This window comes from Eleutherodactylus coqui, chromosome 6, assembly GCF_035609145.1.
Source record: "Eleutherodactylus coqui strain aEleCoq1 chromosome 6, aEleCoq1.hap1, whole genome shotgun sequence".
Classification (NCBI taxonomy): Eukaryota; Metazoa; Chordata; class Amphibia; order Anura; family Eleutherodactylidae; genus Eleutherodactylus; species Eleutherodactylus coqui.
In genome coordinates, this window is record NC_089842.1 from 41,480,022 (window position 1) to 41,505,352 (window position 25,331).

At 45.8% G+C, this 25,331-nt stretch overlaps 1 protein-coding gene across 1 annotated transcript in view; it reads left to right on the forward strand.

The window, feature by feature from the left end:
- The window catches only part of ESAM (endothelial cell adhesion molecule), a 90,934-nt gene extending 65,953 nt beyond the window's left edge, over positions 1-24,981 (forward strand). Inside the window, exons 3-7 of the mRNA XM_066606669.1 lie at positions 3,088-3,298; positions 14,682-14,837; positions 17,543-17,665; positions 17,750-17,891; positions 19,774-24,981. Coding sequence (XP_066462766.1) covers positions 3,088-3,298; positions 14,682-14,837; positions 17,543-17,665; positions 17,750-17,891; positions 19,774-20,224 — 1,083 coding nt within the window. The 3' untranslated portion in view covers positions 20,225-24,981. The remainder of the gene's footprint in view (positions 1-3,087; positions 3,299-14,681; positions 14,838-17,542; positions 17,666-17,749; positions 17,892-19,773) is intronic.
- The last annotated feature ends 350 nt before the right edge of the window (positions 24,982-25,331 follow it).

The window sequence follows — 25,331 nt, forward strand, 5'->3', positions numbered from 1 at the left end:
TATAACTACTATAATACTACCTCCTATGTACAAGAATATAACTACTATAATACTGCCCCCTATGTACAAGAATATAACTACTATAATACTGCCCCTATATACAAGAATATATCTACTATAATACTGCTCCCTATGTACAAGGATATGACTACTATAATACTGCCCCCTACGTACAAGAATATAACTACTATAATACTGCCCACTATGTACAAGAATATAACTACTATAATACTGCTCCTATGTACAAGAATATAACTACTATAATACTGCCTCCTATGTACAAGAATATAACTACTATAATACTACCTCCTATGTACAAGAATATAACTACTATAATACTGCTCCTATGTACAAGAATATAACTACTATAATACTGCCTCCTATGTACAAGAATATAACTACTATAATACTACCTCCTATGTACAAGAATATAACTACTATAATACTGCCCCCTATGTACAAGAATATAACTACTATAATACTGCTCCCTATGTACAAGAATATAACTACTATAATACTGCCTACTATGTACAAGTATATAACTACTATAATACTGCCCCCTACGTACAAGAATATAACTACTATAATACTGCCTCCTATGTACAAGAATATAACTACTATAATACTGCCTCGTATGTACAAGAGTATAACTACTATAATACTGCCTCCTATGTACAAGAATATAACTACTAGAATACTGCCCCCTATGTACAAGAATATAACTACTATAATACTACCTCCTATGTACAAGAATATGACTACTATAATACTGCTCCCTATGTACAAGAATATAACTGCTATAATACTGCCTCCTATTACAAGAATATAACTACTATAATACTGCCTCGTATGTACAAGAATATAACTACTATAATACTGCCCCCTATGTACAAGAATATAACTACTATAATACTGCCCCCTATATACAAGAATATAACTACTATAATACTGTCCCCTATGTACAAGAATATAACTACTATAATACTGCCCCCCTATGTACAAGAATATAACTACTATAATACTGCCCCCTATGTACAAGAATATAACTACTATAATACTGCCCCCCTATGTACAAGAATATAACTACTATAATACTGCCTCCTATTACAAGAATATAACTACTATAATACTGCCTCGTATGTACAAGAGTATAACTACTATAATACTGCCTCCTATGTACAAGAATATAACTACTATAATACTGCTCCCTATGTACAAGAATGTAACTACTATAATACTGCTCCCTATGTACAAGAATATAACTACTATATTACTGCCCCTATGTACAGGAATATAACTACTATAATACTGCCCCCTATGTACAAGAATATAACTACTATAATACTGCCTCCTATGTACAAGAATATAACTACTATAATACTGCCCCCTATGTACAAGAATATAACTACTATAATACTGCCCCCTATGTACAAGAATATAACTACTATAATACTGCTCCCTATGTACAGGAATATAACTACTATAATACTGCTCCCTATGTACAAGAATATAACTACTATAATACTGCCCCCTATGTACAAGAATATAACTACTATAATACTGCTCCCTATGTACAGGAATATAACTACTATAATACTGCCTCCTATGTACAAGAATATAACTACTATAATACTGCCCCCTATGTACAAGAATATAACTACTATAATACTGCCCCCTATGTACAAGAATATAACTACTATAACACTGCTCCCTATGTACAGGAATATAACTACTATAATACTGCTCCCTATGTACAAGAATATAACTACTATAATACTGCCTCCTATGTACAAGAATATAACTACTATAATACTGCCCCCTATGTACAAGAATATAACTACTATAATACTGCCCCCTATATACAAGAATATAACTACTATAATACTGTCCCCTATGTACAAGAATATAACTACTATAATACTGCCCCCCTATGTACAAGAATATAACTACTATAATACTGCCCCCTATGTACAAGAATATAACTACTATAATACTGCCCCCCTATGTACAAGAATATAACTACTATAATACTGCCTCCTATTACAAGAATATAACTACTATAATACTGCCTCGTATGTACAAGAGTATAACTACTATAATACTGCCTCCTATGTACAAGAATATAACTACTATAATACTGCTCCCTATGTACAAGAATGTAACTACTATAATACTGCTCCCTATGTACAAGAATATAACTACTATATTACTGCCCCTATGTACAGGAATATAACTACTATAATACTGCCCCCTATGTACAAGAATATAACTACTATAATACTGCCTCCTATGTACAAGAATATAACTACTATAATACTGCCCCCTATGTACAAGAATATAACTACTATAATACTGCCCCCTATGTACAAGAATATAACTACTATAATACTGCTCCCTATGTACAGGAATATAACTACTATAATACTGCTCCCTATGTACAAGAATATAACTACTATAATACTGCCCCCTATGTACAAGAATATAACTACTATAATACTGCTCCCTATGTACAGGAATATAACTACTATAATACTGCCTCCTATGTACAAGAATATAACTACTATAATACTGCCCCCTATGTACAAGAATATAACTACTATAATACTGCCCCCTATGTACAAGAATATAACTACTATAACACTGCTCCCTATGTACAGGAATATAACTACTATAATACTGCTCCCTATGTACAAGAATATAACTACTATAATACTGCCTCCTATGTACAAGAATATAACTACTATAATACTGCCCCCTATGTAGAAGAATATAACTACTATAATACTGCTCCTATGTACAAGAATATAACTACTATAATACTGCTCCCTATGTACAGGAATATAACTACTATAATACTGCTCCCTATGTACAAGAATATAACTACTATAATACTGCCTCCTATGTACAAGAATATAACTACTATAATACTGCTCCCTATGTACAAGAATATAACTACTATAATACTGCCCCCCTATGTACAAGAATATAACTACTATAATACTGCGCCTATGGATTGGCATATGGATTTCACTTAGCGGGAGGTTTGCTATGTACATCCTTATCTGTGTTCTTTTTTCCCATTCGCAGATCTTGAAGTACATGGATGGAGTAGTCGACACTCCAGAACGTTTCAGGGGACGGTTGGATTTTGTGTATCAGATGCCGTCGAAAAACATTTCGATTGTAATTAATAAGACTCTAGCCTCAGACTCCGGAAAATATAGCTGTGTCGTAAATGTGCGCAATGATCAGACTGTGGGTGACCGTAACATCGGAGTGTTTAATGTGTCCATCCTGGGTGAGTACGGGGAGCTGTGAAGGGCCGGGATAGTCTCCAGGAATGCAATGCTATTAATAATTCCCTTTGTACTATGCGGGCGGCTTAGTGATGATCTGCAAATATCATTATCATCAGACAATGCAACAATACATGGTCTCATTCACAGAGGAGAGTACAAGGGGTGCGGAGGGGGGTACAGAACAGTAACACATGTTATTTATAGGGTTTATTGTGCACCAGGAAGATATGTGACTCCACCTAAAGCTAAAATGTAAGCAATGTGTAGCGATCGTATATCATTTGGTTGGCATGCTGACCATAAATTGGGTAGTTTTGATAATTCATTAGACCATAAGGACACCTCCGGTTAACCCTTCTGCCGCTGCTTTGTATTTGGGAAGTCCTAGGACGCCTGTTTAGACCAAACGATGCAGTGGCAGACGAACAATGATTTTCAAGTCTACATGAAAGATCCAAACAGCGATCATGTAATGATTTATCGCTATCATTCATTTACTGCACATTGTAACAGTGAGCGGAGGGACATAAGCTCTGAGGTGATGGTATCATAGAGGAATCCAAGCAGTGGTGAAATGGTCAAAACAATCTTTTTCTAAATAGGGTACAATACATAAAGCTGTATGAGACGGTCACCAGACGGTCATATCTGTGTATGTCCAGATATGAAGTGCATTAGAGTACATGGGGTGTGGGGGAAGCAGTGGGATAAAGTAATCAGGTTCTCAGGCAGAATGAAGAAGAGGGGTAAATGGAGAAGAGTTGGATTAGGGAATATGATAATCTTTCCTAAAGAGGTTGAATTTTTGTGGTACGCTTACAATTGTGGATATTAATAGTTAACCTTATTGTCTGGGCTAGCTCATTCCAGAGAACTGGTGCAGCTCGAGAAAAGTCTTGGAGACAGGAATGAGAGGTTTGGATTATAGAGGAGTTTTAGAGTTAAAGATGATCAGCAGAACAGAGAACATGGAAAGGGTGGTAGAAGGAGATGAGGGAGGAGATATAGGATGGATATAGGGCGGTGCAGCACTGTGGGGAGCTTTATGGAAGAGAGTGAGGAGTTTAAAAGGATTTTCTAGGCAAAAACTATTGATGACCTATCTACCCTCTGGAGAAGTCATCAATAGTTGATTACCAGGGACCTGCTGCTCAGGATCCACAGTGATTAGCTGATTGGGATGCCCACTGTCAAACCGCAATACACAGGGATCGAAGTGGAAGCTGCTGTTCCGACTCCTGCGTAATGAGCGGCACTTTTACCGCCAGGCGCAGCTTCCATTGATTTCAATTAGACTTCAGCTGTCAGTTACAAGTGCTGGCCACTTCACAGGGGTCGGAGCAGTAGTTTCTGCTTTGACCCCTGTGTATTGTGGTGCTTTCAGCAGGCGGTTGATCAGCTAACCCCCAAAGATCACGATATTTTGCCTGGAAACCCCATTTGAATTGTATCCTATAGTGGACGGACAACCAGTACAATGACTGGCACAGGGTGGAGGCATCAGTGTCGTAACTGGCACAGGGTGGAGGCGTCGGTATAGTGGCTGGACAAAAAAGATAAGGCTGGCTGCTGCATTCAGGATAGATTACAGAGAGGGGAGTTTAGTGAGGGTGTGACCGAACAGTAGTCAAGAAGAGTAAGGAACAAGGCAAGAGTAAGCCGTTTTAGATGGAGCAATGTCTCGTTCAAATGAGTGAATGAGAACAACTGAACGATCGGTTTTTAAACTGAACGATTAGCGAACGAGCCGACGATGATTTTCATGCTTTCATGAAATGAACGATGTACAATAAGCGAACAAATTACTCATCTTTCGATTGTTGACTTTGTTTACACTAAATTCGAACGATCTAGCGATTTCTTTTTAACGATAATCGTTCCGTCTAAACGCACCTTAAGAGTTCTCTCTGTTTCCATAATAGGAAAAGGACAGATTCTGTAGATGTTTTTGAGGTGCAGAGGACAAGAACAAGCAAGTGAGTAAATAGAGGCAGGGAATGAAAGATAGCGGGCGTGCTGCCTAGGCGTTATCATGGCACCTCACAAATGGAAGTATCAGGTTTACGTATATTAATAGACAGCGGAAAATTCAGTTTTTGAAAGCTTCAGTTTCAGATAGAGAGGACATGATGTAATTGACAGCAGAATTTTCATACTAATACTTTCACCTCTGTGAGAATAGGGCTGTCACAGTGCAGAGGGATCGGCCTTATTCTCATTTGCACAAGGAAAGACTAGAAGCAATGGGATGAAACTGAAAGGGAGGAGACACAAATTAGATATCAGACAGTAAGGGTGATCAATGAGTGGAACAGGTTGCCACAGGAGGTGGTGAGTTCTACTTCAATGGAAGTTTTCAAACAAAGGCTGGACAGACATCTGTCTGGGAGGATTTAGTGAATCCTGCACTGAGCAGGGGGTTGGACCCGATGACCCTGGAGGTCCCTTCCAACTCTACTATTCTATGATACTATGTTTCTGTCAGGGCTACAAGAATGCTTTGACACACGTACCTCTGTCCTGTTTCGTATCATGAACAGCTCTGTTCAATGCACTTCACACAAACAGCTGCACTACATGCATGTCTCACACACACACAGCTCTGCTACATGCACGTCACACACACAGCTCAGCTACATGCACATCACACACAAACACAGCTCGGCTACATGCACATCACACACACACAAACACAGCTCTGCTACATGCAAGTCACACCCGCACAGCTCTGCTGCGTGCATATCACACCCGCACAGCGCTGCTACATGCACGTCACTCACTCACAGCTCTGCTACATGCACACCATGCACTTCACACACTCACAGCTCTGCTACATGCACGTCACTCACACACAGCTCTGCTACATGTACATCACATACAGCTTTGCTACATACATTTTTCATCTCATACAACAGGAATCACAACAAGCACACACTGATCACACCCTGATCATGTGACAGTGGACTCCTCCCACACAGGTGACTGATCACATGATGGTGACATCATCACAGGTGATGACATCACCGTCATGTTATCAGGGGCGGAGCTCAGAGCCTGGGTGACTGATCCCATTATGGTGGCATCTTCACATGTAACTCACACAGTCACTGACTTACAGACAGGTGGTCATTAGTATTCCATAGCAACTGAGGCTGCGGGGTTTGTAGGGGATGTAGTCCGCCCGTAATCTGCACAGGGATGAAGGACCTGTGATGACATCACCATCATGTGATCAGGGGCGGAGCATGTAACTCACTCAAGGACACAGAGCCCAGGTGATTGATCAAATGACGGTGACATGATCACAGGTCCCGTAAGCACATGGCTGCTGTCAGGCTCTGCATGGCTCTGTCAGTCACAAACAGGTGGTCATTAGTATTTTGATATTCAATAGCCCTCACTCACTGACTGACTCGCCGCTAATTCTCTAACTTCCCGATGTCGTACAAACTTGAAATTTGGCACGACCATTCTTTAGGTTCTAAATAGGAAAAGTAAAGGGGATCACAATTCGATTATTCCATTCTATACATACACACATACACACTCTCATTTTTCAAAAAATCAAGCACCTAGAAAGAGTTGCAGGAATTAAATTTTCTCTGTGTGATTGTAACATTGATATAAGTAATTACAGTATCAGAACAAAAGGATAATTTATTGTGAAAAACTGAACACTTGAAGGGAGGCTCTAATACCCTGTTGTTAGAGATGAGCGAACGTACTCGTCCGAGCTTGATGCTCGGGCGAATATTAGGGTGTTCGGGATGCTCGTTACTCTTAACGAGCACCACGCGGTGTTCCGGTTACTTTCAGTTTCCTCTATGAGACGTTAGCGCGCTTTTCTGGCCAATTGAAAGACAGGGAAGGCATTACAACTTCCCCCTGTGACGTTCAAGCCCTATACCACCCCCCTGCAGTGAGTGGCTGGGGAGATCAGGTGTCACCCGAGTATAAAAGTCGGCCCCTCCCGCGGCTCGCCTCAGATGCCTTGTGACTGAGTTAGCTGAGGGAAAGTGCTGCTGCTGGTGCTGCTGTAGGGAGAGTGTTAGGAGTGAGTGTAGGCTTCAAGAACCCCAACGGTCCTTCTTAGGGCCACATCTATCCGTGTGCAGTACTGTGGAGGGTGCTGTTAGCAGTGTTGCACAATTTTTTTTTTTCAAAATCGGCTGTCTGCAGAGCATTGCGCCCTGCAGTAATAGTCCAGGAACAGAAGTGGTGGTTAGGCAGGGAGAGTGTTAGGAGTGAGTGTAGGCTTCAAGAACCCCAACGGTCCTTCTTAGGGCCACATTTAACTGTGAGCAGTACTGTGCAGGCTGCTGTTAGCAGTGTTGCATTTTTTTTTTTTTTCAAAATCGGCTGTGCAGAGCATTGCGCCCTGCAGTAATACTACAGGGACAGAATTGTGTAGGCAGGGCCAGAAGACATATATTATTGATTGAATATACGCAGTGGGCCTTTTCTTTTTTAAAAAAAGGGAAAAATTCTATGTGCCCTGCCTCTGTCAGTCCTCAGCGTTCTGTGTACGTGTGTGGTGGGTGGAGATAGTAAAAAATTCATACGCAGCCAGCTACGTTTAACAGCAGGCTTGCGCCAATTTATTTCCTGCCTTCCTGGGAAAAATCACCGCTCTGCTGCACTTCATATAACTGCATTTCTGTGGAACAGATTTCTTATCTGATTGAATATAGTCAGTGGGCCTTTTCTTTTAAAAAAAAGGGAAAAATTCTATGTGCCCTGCCTCTGTCAGTCCTCAGCGTTCTGGGTACGTGTGTGGTGGGTGCAGAACGTTAACAAAAAACATACGCAGCCAGCTACGTTTAACAGCAGGCTTGCGCCAATTTCTTTCCTGCCTGGGAAAAATCACCGCTCTGCTGTAGTTAATAACTCTGCAACCCTGCAGTTCTGTGACACATTTGCAAGGCCAGAAGACATATATTATTGATTGAATATACGCAGTGGGCCTTTTCTTTACCAAAAAAAAGGGAAACATTCTATGTGCCCTGCCTCTGTCAGTCCTCAGCGTTCTGGGTACGTGTGTGGTGGGTGCAGAACGTTAACAAAAAACATACGCAGCCAGCTACGTTTAACAGCAGGCTTGCGCCAATTTCTTTCCTGCCTGGGAAATCAAATCACTGGTAATACACCATGCTGAGGGGTAGGGGTAGGCCTATAGGATGTGGACGCGGGCGAGGACGCGGAGGCCCAAGTCAGGGTGTGGGCACAGGCCGAGCCAGTGCGGTGGCCAGGGGTAGAGGCAGGGCCAGACCGAATAATCCACCAACTGTTTCCCAAAGCGCCCCCTCGCGCCATGCCACCCTGCACAGGTCAAGGTGCTCTACGGTGTGGCAGTTTTTCACAGAGACGCCTGACGACCGACGAACAGTGGTGTGCAACCTTTGTCGCGCCAAGATCAGCTGGGGAGCCACCACCACCAGCATGCGCAGGCATATGATGGCCAAGCACCCCACAAGGTGGGACGATGCCCGTTCACCGCCTCCGGTTTGCACCACTGCCTCTCCCCCTGTGCCCCAACCTACCACTGAGATCCAACCCCCCTCTGAGGACACAGGCAGTACCGTCTCCTGACCTGCACCCACACCCTCACCTCCGCTGTCCTCGGCCCCATCCAGCAATGTCTCTCAGCGTAGCGTCCAGATGTCGCTAGCGCCACAGTTTGAGCGCAAGTACGACGCCACGCACCCGCACGCTCAAGTGTTAAACGTGCACATTGCAAAATTGATCAGCCTAGAGATGCTGCCGTATAGGCTTGTGGAAACGGAGGCTTTCAAAAGCATGATGGCGGCGGCGGCCCCGCGCTACTCGGTTCCCAGTCGCCACTACTTTTCCCGATGTGCCGTCCCAGGCCTGCACGACCACGTCTCCCGCAACATTGTACGCGCCCTCACCAACGCGGTTACTGCCAAGGTCCACTTAACAACAGACACGTGGACAAGCACAGGCGGGCAGGGCCACTATATCTCCCTGACGGCACATTGGGTGAATTTAGTGGAGGCTGGGACAGAGTCAGAGCCTGGGACCGCTCACATCCTACCCACCCCCCGAATTGCGTGCCCCAGCTCGGTGGTGGTATCTGCGGGGGTGTATGCTTCCTCCACTAAACCACCCTCCTCCTCCTCCTCCTCCTACGCAACCTCTGTCTCGCAATCAAGATGTGTCAGCAGCAGCACGTCGCCAGCAGTCGGTGTCACGCGGCGTGGCAGCACAGCGGAGGGCAAGCGTCAGCAGGCCGTGCTGAAACTACTCAGCTTAGGAGAGAAGAGGCACACGGCCCACGAACTGCTGCAGGGTCTGACAGAGCAGACCGACCGCAGGCTTGCGCCGCTGAGCCTCCAACCGGGCATGGTCGTGTGTGACAACGGCCGTAAGCTGGTGGAGGCTCTGCAGCTCGGCAGCCTCACTCACGTGCCATGCCTGGCCCATGTGTTTAATTTGGTGGTTCAGCGCTTTCTGAAAAGCTACCCCCACTTGTCATACCTGCTCGGAAAGGTGCGCCAGCTCTGCGCACATTTCCGCAAATCACACACGCACGCTGCCACTCTGCGGACCCTGCAACATCGGTTTAATCTGCCAGTGCACCGACTGCTGTGTGACGTGCCCACACAGTGGAACTCTACGCTCCACATGTTGGCTAGACTCTATGAGCAGCGTCGAGCTATAGTGGAATACCAACTCCAACTTGCGCGGCGCAGTAGGAGTCAGCCTCCTCAATTATTTACAGAAGAGTGGGCCTGGTTGGCAGCCATCTGCCAGGTCCTTGGAAAGTTTGAGGAGTCTACCCAGATGGTGAGCGGCGATGCTGCAATCATTAGCGTCACCATTCCTCTGCTATGCATCTTGAGAAGTTCCCTGCAAAGCATAAAGGCAGACGCTTTGCGCTCGGAAACAGAGCCGGGGGAAGACAGTATGTCGCTGGATAGTCAGAGCACCCTCCTGTCTATATCTCAGCGCGTTCAGGAGGAGGAGCATGAGGAGGATGAGGAGGAGGGGGAAGAGACAGCTTGGCCCACTGCTGACGGTACCCATGGTGCTTGCCTGTCATCCTTTCAGCGTGTATGGCCTGAGGAGGAGGAGGAGGAGGATCCTGAAAGTGATCTTCCTAGTGAAGACAGCCATGTGTTGCGTACAGGTACCCTGGCACACATGGCTGACTTCATGTTAGGATGCCTTTCTCGTGACCCTCGCGTTACACGCATTCTGGCCACTACGGATTACTGGGTGTACACACTGCTCGATCCACGGTATAAGGAGAACCTTTGCACTCTCATTCCCGAAGAGGAAAGGGGTTCCAGAATGATGCTATACCACAGGGCGCTGGTGGACAAACTGATGGTAAACTTCCCATCCGACAGCGCTAGTGGCAGAAGGCGCAGTTCCGAGGGCCAGGTAGCAGGGGAGGCGCAGAGATCAGGCAGCATGTACAGCACAGGCAGGGGAACACTCTCCAAGGCCTTTGCCAGCTTTATGGCTCCCCAGCAAGACTGTGTCACCGGTCCCCAGTCAAGGCTGAGTTGGCGGGAGCACTGTAAAAGGATGGTGAGGGAGTACGTAGCCGATTGCAGCACCGTCCTCGGTGACGCCTCTGCCCCCTACAACTACTGGGTGTCGAAGCTGGACACGTGGCCTGAACTCGCGCTGTATGCCCTGGAGGTGCTTGCTTGTCCTGCGGCTAGCGTCTTGTCGGAGAGGGTGTTTAGTGTGGCTGGGGGAATCATCACGGATAAGCGTACCCACATGTCAACCGACAGTGCCGACAGGCTTACACTCATCAAGATGAACAAAGCCTGGATTTCCCCAGACTTCTCTTCTCCACCAGCGGACAGCAGCGATACCTAAGCAATACGTAGGCTGCACCCGCGGATGGAAGCATCGTTCTCTCTCACCATCCAAAACGGGGACATTTCTGCTTCATCAATCTGTGTATAATATTCCTCCTCCTCCTGCTCCTCCTCCTGAAACCTCACGTAATCACGCCGAACGGGCAATTTTTCTTAGGGCCACAAGGCTCAGTCATATAATTTTTCTAAACAATTTTTATACGTTTCAATGCTCTTAAAAGCGTTGAAACTTTCACCTGAACCAATTTTTCGTTCAACTGGGCTGCCTCCAGGCCTAGTTACCACTTAAGCCACATTAACCAAAGCGATTAATGGGTTTCACCTGCCCTCTTGGTTGGCCATGGCCAATTTTTTGGATGTACATTAGTACTGTTGATACAGCAATTTTTGTGGGCCCTCGCCTACAGTGTAATCAAATGAATTTTTAGCCCACCTGCATTACAGCTGACGTTACATCCGCTGTGTTGGGCAATGCAATGGGATATTTTTATGTACCGCCGGTGGCTTCCTGGCACCCACCCATGCTGTGGGTCCACAGAGAATTATAAATGCATCTGAAACCACATCTAAAGAACCCCAGTCAGACTGGGGCATGCAGTGTGGGCCGAAGCCCACCTGCATTAAGCACGACATTACTACCTCAGCTGTGTTGGGCAATGCAATGGGATATTTTTATGTACCACCGGTGGGTTCCAGGGAGCCACCCATGCTGTCGGTCCACAGGGACTTCACAATAGGGAGTTGTACCTGCCTGTGTCTATGAATTAAAAACTGCGGTCTGACTGGGGCATGCAGACACCTTGACAGAATGAATAGTCTGTGGCACATAGGTTCCCCATTGCTATGCCCACGTGTGCAGCTCCTGATGGCGGTGGCACAGGATTATATTACTCATTGCTTCTGTACAGCATTGTGGGCTACCGCCCCGCCCCTTTTAAAGAGGGTCGCTGCCTAGCCGTGCCAACCCTCTGCAGTGTGTGCCTGTGGTTCCTCCTCATGGCAGATGCACTTATAAATAGACATGAGGGTGGTGTGGCATGAGGGCAGCTGAAGGCTGCGCAGGGACAATTTGGTGTGCGCTGTGGACACAGGGTCGTGCAGGGGGGGTTGGGCAGCATGTAACCCAGGAGAAGTGGCAGCGGAGTGTCATGCAGGCAGTGATTGTGTTTTGTTGGAGGTAGTGTGGTGCTTAGCTAAGGTATCCATTGCTAATGAGGGCTTTTCAGAAGTAAAAGTTGTTGGGAGGGGGGGGGGGGCACTCTTGCCGGTATTGTGGCTTAATAGTGGGACCTGTGAACTTGAGATGCAGCCCGAGATGCAGCCCCTCGCCTGCCCTATCCGTTGCTGTGTCGTTCCCATCACTTTCTTGAATTGCCCAGATTTTCACACATGAAAACCTTAGCGAGCATCGGCGAAATACAAAAATGCTCGGGTCGCCCATTGACTTCAATGGGGTTCGTTATTCGAAACGAACCCTCGAGCATCGCGATAATTTTGTCCCGAGTAACGAGCACCCGAGCATTTTGGTGCTCGCTCATCTCTACCTGTTGTACCACCTCTAGCTTGGATACAAGATGTGATACGGACAGTCATGGAGGCTCTAGTACCCTGTTGTACCACCTCTAGCTTGGATACAAGATGTGATACAGGCGGGTACGGAGGCTCTAGTACCCTATTGTACCGCCTCTTGTTTGGATACAAGATGTGATACGGACAGTCATGGAGGCTCTAGTACCCTGTTGTACCGCCTCTAGCTTGGAAACAAGATGTGATACAGGCTGGCATGGAGGCTCTAGTACCCTGTTGTACCACCTCTAGCTTGGATACAAGATGTGATATAGGTAAGCATGGAGGCTCTAGTACCCTGTTGTACCGCCTGTAGCTTGGATGCAAGATGTGATACTGGCGGGCATGGAGGCTCTAGTACCCTGTTGTACCGCCTCTAGCTTGGATACAAGATGTGATACATGTGGGCTTGGAGGCTCTAGTACCCCGTTGTACCCCCTCTAGCTTGGATACAAGATGTGATAAAGACGGGCATGGAGGCTCTAGTACCCTGTTGTACTCTAGCTTGGATACAAGATGTAAAACTGTTGGGCATCCCACATGGTCTCCTACATGTTCTATTGGCAATAAATCTGTCGACCGGGCAGCCACGGAAGTGTGGCAGTGTTGTGGTGGCACTCTTGTGGCACCCTTGCGTGTGCGGCTGAGCAGTATCCTGCAGCCAAAATGGCTCTTGGAAGCCGCCATTAGAGGAACACATGTGGCTGTAGGATATCGTGAACATATCGCTGAGCTGTCATTGTCCCTCGTACCACTACTGGGGGTGACCGACTGGCATTTCATCTCCTAACAGTCTGCTCAGAACAGCCCGGTGACGGCAATTCATCGCTACGACCATCCAGCTTCTCACATGCCAATAATGCGCCTCCTCTCAGACTCTGTGTCCCTGGTTGCTGTGAGAAGAAGCCATTCTACATGGCTTTTCCTCTTCTAATTGCACCAGCTTTTTAATGGACCTAATGCTCTGTGTCGTCAGTGCCTTAGTGCATTAGCTGTAGGCTATGGACAAACTGGCGCTCAAGGGTTCAGTTTTCCTGCTCCGTTATGGCAGCAGGAAAGGGGAATCCCCTGGCCAAATGGATCTGTCTTATGACGGAACTAAATGGCACCGAAAGGACCCCAATGACTATAGTGGAGTCAATTTGGTTTCCGTTCAGCTGTCCACCACTTTACCGGACAAAAAAAGTCCTTCATGCGGGAATTTTTCTTCTGGCACTTTCTGCAACAGAACCTCAGACTGGAAGTTGCTAAAGCAGATGTGAACATAGCCTAATCCAACCCAATGCACTGAGACACAGACAGGGATGGTCCAGAAGGGAGTAGAAATCGATTGGGATACTCATGGAATAGTTTTAGAGTCATTAGTGTAATCAGAATTGACAGAGGTTAGAGGACAGGAAATCACTTTCTGGTTTGACCATGTAAATAATCGCATATCACGGCGCCATTTTATTTCCCATTGCTATACCGGTCTGTTGTGTCTAAAGTTAAAACAGCAAGAAAAGGTACCCATAGGCGATGTAGTAGAAGCCTAATGCTGGCCATAAATGGACACACCTGTTGACCACAAGCTGTTATCATCCCGTTCCCCTATGAATATGCAGATTCTTATTATTTCTGGGGAGAGATACTAGGTGACCGGCTGCAGGAACCCCCATCATTTACAGGGATAACAATAGAGGAAAGGAAAAAATACATGGCCAATTCTCATTTAGCCCAGGCTGCAAATTCTTAAGAAGCTAAGAAATGAATGTCTGTCTTTACATAAATATAGTAAAAACCAACCATGCAGAGCGCCACCTGATGGAAGATGCTTGGTCTTTACCTGCCATCTAGTGGTGATTCATCAATACTGCATGTTGTGTTAGTAACAGGTTTTCTTCCTTTTACAGTATGGTAAGTAAAATGTGGTCAATTACAATTATAAGGAATTCATTATAGATTTTTTTCAATCCAGTGCCTCCTTCTAAACCCAAATGCCAGTTACATGGAGATCCCTATATCGGTGCCAACGTTACCCTCACCTGCAAGTCTTCGTCTGGACAACCTGTACCGATGTACTCCTGGATAAAGAAGACAGCGGCCAATGTGGTTTACTTTCCTCCAGTTCTTGGTAAATTTGATTCTCCCCTTTCCAGAGGACATGAGCATCGTCAATGAGTAAACACAGTCTATGCCAACTGACCTATAATTGAACAGCATTATTAAAGGAGGGTCCACAAAGAATATTGTTTGTAGTTAAAGGGAACCTGTCAATACCATTTCACTCCGGAACTAACTTCGCTGGTTGGCAGGGTATGAGAAATCAATGACTTCTAAAGCCCTCTACTGAGCCCACATACCTGTGCAATTAGGTTGCAAAGGTATCCTATGCCGTATGCAAATGAGCAGAGAAGAGTCATCTGGCTGAGAAGAGTCATGCTGGTTCATGAGCCTCTGAGATAACCACATGTTTTTTTTTCTTGATAGACAGGGTTTCCTGTGTAATGTGGGATGCTATAAGCTGTTAATCAAGAGAAAGGGGGCGTGGTTTTCTTGGCAGCACATCAATCAACAGGACTCTTTTTGCAATAATGTTGCGGAATATGCCCTCCTCTGGAATATTCACCCCCCAAATCTGCACTGCTAATGTGTGTATTGTGGTGTGGAATTGAAAATAGAAGAATCATGTTGGCAATTCCGCATTATAGTCCGCAGTTAGCAGTCTGCGGAAATCTTCCACCCATATGAAAGCATCCTTAGAGCTCCTTCACACTGCTGATCGCAATATCACTGTGAGAAAATCGCGGCAAAATCACAATTTTTTTCCCCGCTGCCACTTGTGATTTTTTCTTGCGCTTTTTTTAAATGCCTAAGTCAATAGGACCTTCTAAGGTAAAAAACGCATTGTTCGAAAATCGCAATTTCGTGCTTTGCAATGCAGTAAAAAAAGGCTCCATAGGGAAATTTGAGTGATAAAAAACGCTATGCATGAGTGAAAACATTGCAAATGTGAAGGAAACCATTGAAAATCATTGGTTTCATAATTCTGCGTTTTCACTCACTCTTGCTTCACACGGAAATTGCACGATTTTATCACCAGTGTGAAGGCCCCCTTAGGGTGTGTTCCCACGTAGCAGAAACCTCTTGCAGCTGAGACTCAGCCTTGTCTGCCCATCAGGGGACTTAATGGAAGTATGATGTTGCTGCACACCTAGCAGAATTTGCTTTCTAGAAGTTTCTGCACCAAAACTTCACACTACCTATAGGCTTTGATGCGGAATTTCTTTCAAAATTTTTTCCATTTTCAAGTCCCCATCAAAATCTGCATGTCAGGCCTGTGAAGCTGAGAACCCGTCCTGATCTAAAATCTCCCAGCTGTGGATGTGCTGTAGCTGTATGCAGTCCGGACAGTTTTCTGTGTGCTCAACAATCTGGACTCCAGACTGAAACATTTTACCTATACCAATGCATTGTAACCAGGGACGCCCTACCATGAGGCAGCCTAAGACTGCTGCCTTAGGTGGCAGTCTACAGAGCCTCAGAGGGGTGATGGGCTGCTGTGACTCCTGACCCCTCCCTTGGCATTTTTGCTCCTGCACACAGAACCTGGGAGAGGGCTCTGCATGCTGGGTGAGTGAATTGCTTGTTGGATTGCTGCAGGGTCAGAGACTACTATTACGGTATTAACGGGGCCACTATAGGGAACACTATTATTACTGGGGCCACTCTGGGCATCACTATTACTACTGGGACTACTAATGGGGTCATTATAACTACTGGGGCCATTACGTGGGTTACTATTACAATTGGGGCCACTAAGGGGGGCACTATTAAGGCCCATTTAGGCGCAACTATTATCGCTCAAAATTCGTAATAATCGTTCTATCTAAACATGCTGCTATCGTGCACTGTTTGTGCACTATTTGCTCATTAGTGATTTCTAGCAAGCTAGAAATCACCGATGACTCTTATCAGCGCTGTACTCTGATTTTCTCAGTGGGCGGTGCTGATAGTATTCTTTCAGCTGGTATCCCGCTGGAGCTGAAAGCTCTGAGAAAAATGCAGCTGTTTGCATATACAAAACAGCTGCTTTGTTCTCGGAGCTATTGCTGCGGTATCTCGCTCCACCTGCATTAACTCTTAAGTAGCTAATTAGCTACTTGAAGTTATGCAAAGATGATCGCTCAAAACTGTCACTCAAACTGTCGTTTGAGCGATTTTTGAGCGATTATCTTTCAGTGTAAATGGGCCTTTACTCTTGTCACCATAACAAGTCTCAATGGTTCAAATATGTGTTGGGCATCTTCTGGGGGGAAGAAGGGGCTGTTTAACACTTCGCCTTAGGCAGAATAAAGGCTTTGGGCCTCACTGATTGTAACAAACTATCAGGACAGCTTTGTGCTACTGATTTGGATACATCACAGAGGATTGTCTAGACTGGATACAATTGTAACCTCTCATCTATATTAGATCTGCTTTCAGCCTCTGGATTTAAATAACAGTATATCCATTCACTGACAGCAAGCTGAGGGTCTTGAAGTGGTGAGGAGAGAAACACAAAATATCAGAAATTTGCAGAAATGATAAAAGCAGTAAACAAAAATGTCAGTTATTACAGCCCAGTAAATGTGTCTCCCGAAATACTGTGTGCTACTGGGGATTCCCATTATGTAGTTCCGACACGTCTCACTAGTATTTATTCCCCCTTCACGTGATGGCATTACAGAATAGTTCTATGGGTACAGTTCCCCCATACAGCCATGCTCAAATACTCTGTGCCGCTGTGGGCTTTCTCATGCTGTACTATGGTCTAATATATAATACTTCTATCTGCAGACTCTGTGAAGGGAACATTAACGTTGACCAACCTTACAGCGGATAACACTGGGATGTATGCGTGCACGTCCCGAAACATCGCCGGGGTGTCTGAGTGCAACATCACCATGGAGGTGAAGTCGGGTGAGTGCGGCTGTAGGGAGCCATTAATGCCCCCCCGATGAGTTGTCTCATGTGCGAGTACTGATCATTGCTGATATTCTGTAGTTTCCAGGGTGGTGATAATCGTGGGGGCGGTCGTGGGGTCCATCGCTGGACTCTGCTGCCTGGCGATCCTGGCGATTGTAATGATTTACTTGTATCGACGAGGGAAGAAAGCCGCACAAGATGAAACCGAGAACGACATCAAGTAAGAATCTGCCACATCGCTCCTTCTGGCCTAATCATTAACCCTTTCCAATCCACTGTCTGACGTCTAAAGACACTCTGATTGAAGGCTGTACAGCTCTAAATTTTTTGGAAGACGTCCGGCAGGGTATTCGTACTGTATATTTCTGGCCGCTCTGTTGTCGGGGGGTCTCTCCAGTATGTCACATACCATAGTACTGGCTCTAGCCAGCAGATGGCGCCATTGTATATTGTAAATTGGATTACAAAGGGTTAAAGGACATTTCCATTGGATCACAAAATTTATCTTGTGACTTATTCCATGGCTTTGTGCAGATAGGTCAGTGTCACCCAACTTTTCAAATCTGAAGAGCAAATCTACCTAGTAACACAGCAATATGCTAGCAGAGGACGTATTGCTATAAAGCTGAGCAGTTCTGCTGTTCAGGATCCTAGAAAAGCTGGAAGACAAACTTTCTGGCAGATAATGACAGGCACTGGTTGTCACACAGCTTTCCTATTAATAAATAATTGAGTTTCTATCGGTTGATCTCCTAGAGAGGTTGTCACCGAGCTTTCCCAGGATCCTGAATGGCACATCATTCTAGCTTTGTAGCGATACATCCGCTGCTTCCTAACTAGGCTGGTTTGCTATTTAGGACTCCATGAAAGCTGGGTTGCAACCTCTATGGTATAGGCAGCTTTCTCACAAACCAATATAAATAATAGGCATTTTGTCACAGACTAAGGTTTTATTCACAGGGGTGCTGCAATTTTCAACCACCCGCATCGTGGCCGAAAATCACATGAACGGGTGGCAGCCGCAACCAAGTCGTGGCTGCATCTCCCGATTTAACGCCCATTTAAACGTCTGCAGCCCAGAATACTGTCGGGCGTGGGGAGAGAGTTTAGCTCTGATAAAGTCCCTCCCCCTGTCCGCCCTTTGCCAGCTGCCAGCAAAGGGAGAGGGGCAGGACAGAGTGTGAGCTAGTGTGCCAGCCTATGCGTTCCTTCACATTAGCGATGCTTTGTCTGCTGCTATCTTGCGAGAAAAAAAAATTGCAGCATGCTTTATATAAAGCATGTCACGATTTGCAATGTTTTGTAGCCCATGTTTCCCTATGGAGCCTTCATTTTTGTTGTATCACACGAAATTACGGTCTTCGTGCGATGTGACTTTAACATTAGAAGATCACTTCCTGGTTGCAGGATTCATAAATCCCGCCTCCAGGATGCAATGGCTCTGGTTGGTTCTCGAGCGTTGCTCAGCCAACCAAGGCAGCGCTAGATGAACCAATGCAATGTCTGTGATTGGTTCATTAATCTCTGCATTGATTGGCAGAGCTGTGGCCGAAGAACCAATCAAAAGCCAGCGTGTTGTGGAGGCAGGATTTATGAATTGGCTGAGCCATGGCATTGATTGGTCAATTCATAAATCCCGCCTCCACAATGCGATGGCTGTTATTGGTTCTTCCGCCGCTACTCAGCCAATTAATGCAGCACTGGATGAACCAATCACAGCCATCGGTTCCTGGAAGTGGCATTTATGAATCCCGCAATCAGGAAGTGATTTTCTGTGGGCGAATGAGGACTGCATAACATGGTGGAGCTTCGGAGAGCAGCGGGAGGACCCGGACAGGACCTTTAAGGGAAGAATCTCTTTTTTTTCTTGCAATAAAATCATGGACAGCAGCGATGCAATGCATGATTTTTCACAAAAAAACGCATCACTGACGATATTAAATTGCGGAGACATAGCTGTGATATCGCCATGATTTTGTAACAGTGATATTCCTGTCGCCCGAATGAAAGAGGCCTTAGGCAGGAGAGAGGTTCCCTTTAATTTGCAGATATGACGTTGCTATGTTACATTCTCTTGGTCTAACCGATTTTATTATGTGCAGGGAGGACGCCCCAGCACCGAAGACTCTCACCTGGCCCAAAGGCAGCGATGCCGGCCTGGCATACAAAAATGGCACCTTATCCTCCATGAACAGCCACCGGGAACACAAGCCGTACCCACCCAAATCGCCATCCGACACCACCTCCATCAACACCGCAACAGGGAGCAACCTTGGCTACAGACCCCCTTATGTCAACGGCAGAGTTACGACACCCACCCCAAGCATGTCCAGCCAGTCACTGCCCACCTACATGGCACCATCCAATGGCAACTACTACAGCACAGCAGTGTCAACAAACCGGGGCCCCCTGCAAAATACCAACGGTGTGGAGTCACAGCCCCCCAGGAAGGAAATAAACATCCCATCTGGGGTCACTCCATCCAACCTGGCGCGGATGGGTGCTGTGCCAGTCATGGTGCCTGCTCAGAGCCAGGCAGGATCCTTGGTGTAAAGCATCTCCATTATCATACAGAACTGAATGTTTACAGGACTCCGCTGCCAACAGTTATGAACCGTTTGTAAGCATCCTCTGTCCGCCATCACAAAATACACTGAATCAGCATCTCAGGTGATCTGGAGGCGCGGGACATTCTCCGGGTCACTGGTCTTATCGCTGCCATATACCGCGTCCTATTAGTACTTATGGCTCGCGCTTTTAGAACGTCATAACTATGCCATTAGGCTTCCTGACCATCTGGATTTTAAAACGTTTCTCATTGGTCTGTATCCGTTTTTTTTTTTCATCACATTTGCGTTCTGATTTTGGGATTTGAGCTTATGGTGCCATAAAGCACCAGGCAACGTTGTGGCATCCAGAGGTCCAGCTGACAATGGTCATGTGACTGTTTTGAAGTATATAGTGTCCCCGAGATAGAGGGCGCTAACCTGGAAGTATTGAAAACTGTCTTGTCACATAAGCCCCTCGCCTTTACAGATCCTCTTGAGTGTCAAACTCAAGGCCTGAAGGTCAAATCCAGCCTGCCACTTCACTTTTTGTGGCCCCCAATGAGCTCCGGATGCAGAAGGACTGGCTCTACACTTTCCCTCCTTGGCAGAGGGGGCGTCGCCAGAACAGGGATGGGTACCAACTGGGATTCTGAGCTCCGGTGCAGCCGGGCATCCCAGCCACCCTCCAAGGTAGGAAGCTCAGTGCTAAAGAGGTGGATGGGGAGAAACACCAACATAGTGCACAGAGCTCCATAGCCATGGTAAGGAGGAGTTACAAAGGGTCTTTTTTCTAAGGGGTCCGAAGGAAGTTCAGCTTTGATAGCACACTAGAGAAATTAGCTGCTCTTAAAGGAGCCCATCCCTTTAAGTTCCCTTTAAAACCTGATCCAAATTTATTTTTACAGATTGGCTATAAGGCCTAGTACCCATGGCCGTGACGGGCTCCATAAGCGGAATCCGTCACGGCGTCACCCCAGAGACCCCATACTCACCTCCGGATTCGCTGCCCGATGTCCTGCATCCCGTGCTGGCGCGCATGTGCAGTACAGCGCATGTCGCGCCGGCAGCGTCATATGACACGTCCACAGCGTCACATGATGCACCGGCTGCGTCATAAGGCGCGAGCGTCGGTGGGCAGGGAAGTATTTTCACGCTATTTACCGTTGTGCTACAGCGGAAGATAGCATGACAGATGACTTCCATTGACTGCAATGGAAGCCATCTGCACGTACACTCGCGGCGAATAGAACATGCCGCGGGTGATTACGGGCGATTTCACGGGGCGGAATTCCATGATGGAATTCCGCACCGTGAGCATTGCGCTGTTAAGGTCAATAGAACCTAATAGCTGCGGGCAACGCTGCGGAAATCCGCCCGTGGGAATAAGGCCTAAAGAAGGTGATGATTATACTGCTGTAATGGTTTTTGTCTCCACTATATTGTCCCTGGCATGGAAATTCATGGAAGGACAAGCCCACGATCCAGTGACTAAAAATCAGCAATTATAACATGTGAACGAATAGTGAGCGGTAATCATCCCATCAGAGGCGTAACTTGAAGCTCCTGGGCCCCAATGCAAAACTTGTAACAGGGTCCTCAACTATAATGCTTTATTCATAGTACTGGGCTCCTATATGGAGAAGAGAGACCTTATGGGCCCCCCAAGACTCCTGGGCCCGGGTGCAACCGCATCCCCTGCATCCTCTATAGTTATGCCCCTGCATCCCATGTAAAGGGCCCATTAGGCTAGATTCACAAGATGCACAAAACTCGTGGGATATCCTGCATGTCCAACTTTTTGGAATGCATCGCCCATTGTTTTCAGTTGGGCAGTCACACACATCGCACGCCATGTGATCTGCACGTAAGTGCAATGTAATATTTCCTGTAGAAATCAGTGGGAAATACTTGCCGATCCTCCATCGCTTGTTCCATGGAAGTGATGGGAGGCATTTATGCATGAACAACGTCTTGCATCCACCGGTAACAAGCGCGATATCCGGCTGGGTTTTTCAGCCTGATATCACACTTGTCCGTTTGAATGTAGCCTTAGGCTGTATATGCACGAAAGTGATGGGATTTGCAAGAAAATCCCACTGAACATGTCATTTTCACACGTGTGAAAATTGCATGTATTTTCCATAGGAAAATGAAAGAAAAAGGCATGAGAATTGCATGGACATGTGAGCGCGGGGCAATTATTTAACTCGCCCATAGGAAATCATGGGCAATTGTTTTGCCAGATCGCCGAAAAATAGAACATGTTGCAATCTTTCTATCTCACACGCTGCATCGCTGCGAGAGAGAAATTGTGCATGCAAATTGACCCATGGAAAACAATGGGGTCTATTTCAGTACTTGTTTTGTGCGTCTCGCAATGTACAGAAGTCGCACCAGAAAATCCACCCTAACCACAATTCCATCAGTTAATAATTCATGATAGGGAATGTACTGCTCAGAAAGTATCACACAGGATATGCTGAGATACAGCACGCAGTATCACACATGATAAGATTAGATATAGAGATGAGCGAGTATACTCGCTAAGGCACATTACTCGAGCGAGTAGTGCCTTATCCGAGTATCTCCCTGTTCGTCTCTAAAGATTCGGGGGCCGACGCGGGTGACAGGTGAGTTGCGGCGGGGAGCGGGGGGAAAAGGGAGAGAGAGATCTCCCCTCCGTTTCTCCCCGCTCTCCCCCGCCGCTCCCCGCCCGCCGCCGACCCCAGAATCTTTAGAGACGAGAGGGGAGATACTCGGCTAAGGCACTACTCGCTCATCTCTAATTAGATACATAGCTGACAGTATCACACATGATAGGCCTAGATACAGTAGCTGGGAGCAGACAGTATCAAAAATGATAGGATTAAATACATGGCTCAGCAGACAGAATAGAACATGGTAGCATTAGATACACAACAGACAGTATTACATATGATATGATTAGATACATGGCTCAGAAGACAGAATAGAACATGATGGGATTAGATACAGCGGTCCAGCACACAGTGTTGCACATAAGAATACATACACAGCAGACTAGATCACATAGGATGATATTAGATACAGAGGATACTCAGGATCAGATTCTTTGGTCTAGCAGACAGTATCACACATAGATACACAATAGACAGTATCACACATAATAGGCTTAGATACACAATAGACAGTATCACACATATTAGGCTTAGATGCAGCAGCTTAGCAAACACATGGTAGGTTTAGATACACATCAGGCACTATCCCACATGATACAATTAGATACATGGCTCAGCAGACAGAGTGAATCATGATAGGATTAGATACTTTTGTCTGGCAAACAGAATCACACATGATCTGCCTAGATACAATAACTCAACCTACGGTATTTCACATGATCAGCTTAGATACAATAGATCAGCCGACAGTATCACACATGATCAGCTTAGATACAATAACTCAGCCTACGGTATTTCACACGATCAGCTTAGATACAATAGCTCAGCAGACAGTATCACACATGATCAGCTTAGATACAATAGCTCAGCAGACAGTATCACACATGATCAGCTTAGATACAATAACTCAGCCTACGGTATTTCACACGATCAGCTTAGATACAATAGCTCAGCAGACAGTATCACACATGATCAGCTTAGATACAATAGCTCAGCAGACAGTATCACACATGATCAGCTTAGATACAATAGCTCAGCAGACAGTATCACACATGATCAGCTTAGATACAATAGCTCAGCAGACAGTATCACACATGATCAGTTTAGATACAATAGCTCAGCCGACAGTATCACACATGATGAGCTTAGATACATGGCTTATTGTCCCTAAAAATCATTTTATACAGAATTTCTGTGACATTTTAGGATATGCGAACAAGTCGTTGTTTTCCATGACAACGGAAAGTCTTGAATGAATTGGCGTTCTGGAAGCGTTCCGGTATTGTGTTGACAAGTCGTATCTATAGTGGGATAGGATCCCTAAGCAGCACATGCTGCACTAATTGTTCTATTATACCGTGTGCATAATTTATACCCCCGATGCAGGGAATCCGCCAGACATCTGCAGCGTCTCCATAGAATGAGGCTAGCAGGTGAGATTTAAAGGGGCGGTATCACCTCTTTTACGGGATTTGCTTTGTGACATTTTTCCTTGCCAACAAAATGATGAGAATTTTGATTTATAAAGACTCCTTTCTTCAAATGTCAGAGAGAAGAACTCCATCACTTGCGCTGCCTATCTTCACCGTATTGGTGCAGGCGAATAAAGCCACAGACACCAATGAAACAGCAAATTCAACCAAACAGTTAACATTTTGTAGCATCCAGCCTTGCCGTGCTTCGTCCCCCGGACCCAGCGGAGCGCCTCCTTTATTCTACAGACTACCAACCTATTACTCGGGGAGCATTGCAGTTTCCCTTTAAATCTCCCCACATGACTCTTTTATTACCAGTCGGCGCAGTATTCGCTCACAGATTGAGTTCTCGCTGTTCCTCCTCGGCTGCGGCAGTGAACCTGTGATCACATGACCTTTATTCTGCTTCATTATTTATGTTCTTTGTTACTTTGTGGATTTTTTAAAAATGAAATTGTACAGAAAAGATAAGAAAACCAAAGCCGCTGAGAACGCTGAACGCGCCGCTTGTTATTTTATACGATGTGTGATGTTATATACCATTCTACGGTGAATTCTCTCAGCGATGCCAAGTTATTACACTGAAATATTTAAAGTGAATTTTTCATTAAAAGGAAAACTAATTATAATCGTCTCTAGTTTTATTGGCGTTTGCTCTAATATGTATATGAACCCTTGTTAGAAAAGGTGTCCTACATGATGAACATCAACATGGCGGCCGCCACGACTTCCACAAATTAGCCTTCCCCAACACCCCGGCAAGTCTGTCTAGTTCTATAGTGATTAGTGATGAGCGAGCATTGCCCTTAGCGAGTACCTGCCCGCTCGAGAGAAAAGGTTCGGCTGCCAGCGCGGGTGACAGGTGAGTTGTGGCAGTGAGCAGGGGGGGAGAGAGGGAGAGAGAGATCTCCCCTCCATTCCTCCCCGCTCTCCCCCGCCGCTCCCTGCCTGCCGCCGGCAGCTGAACCTTTTCTCTCGA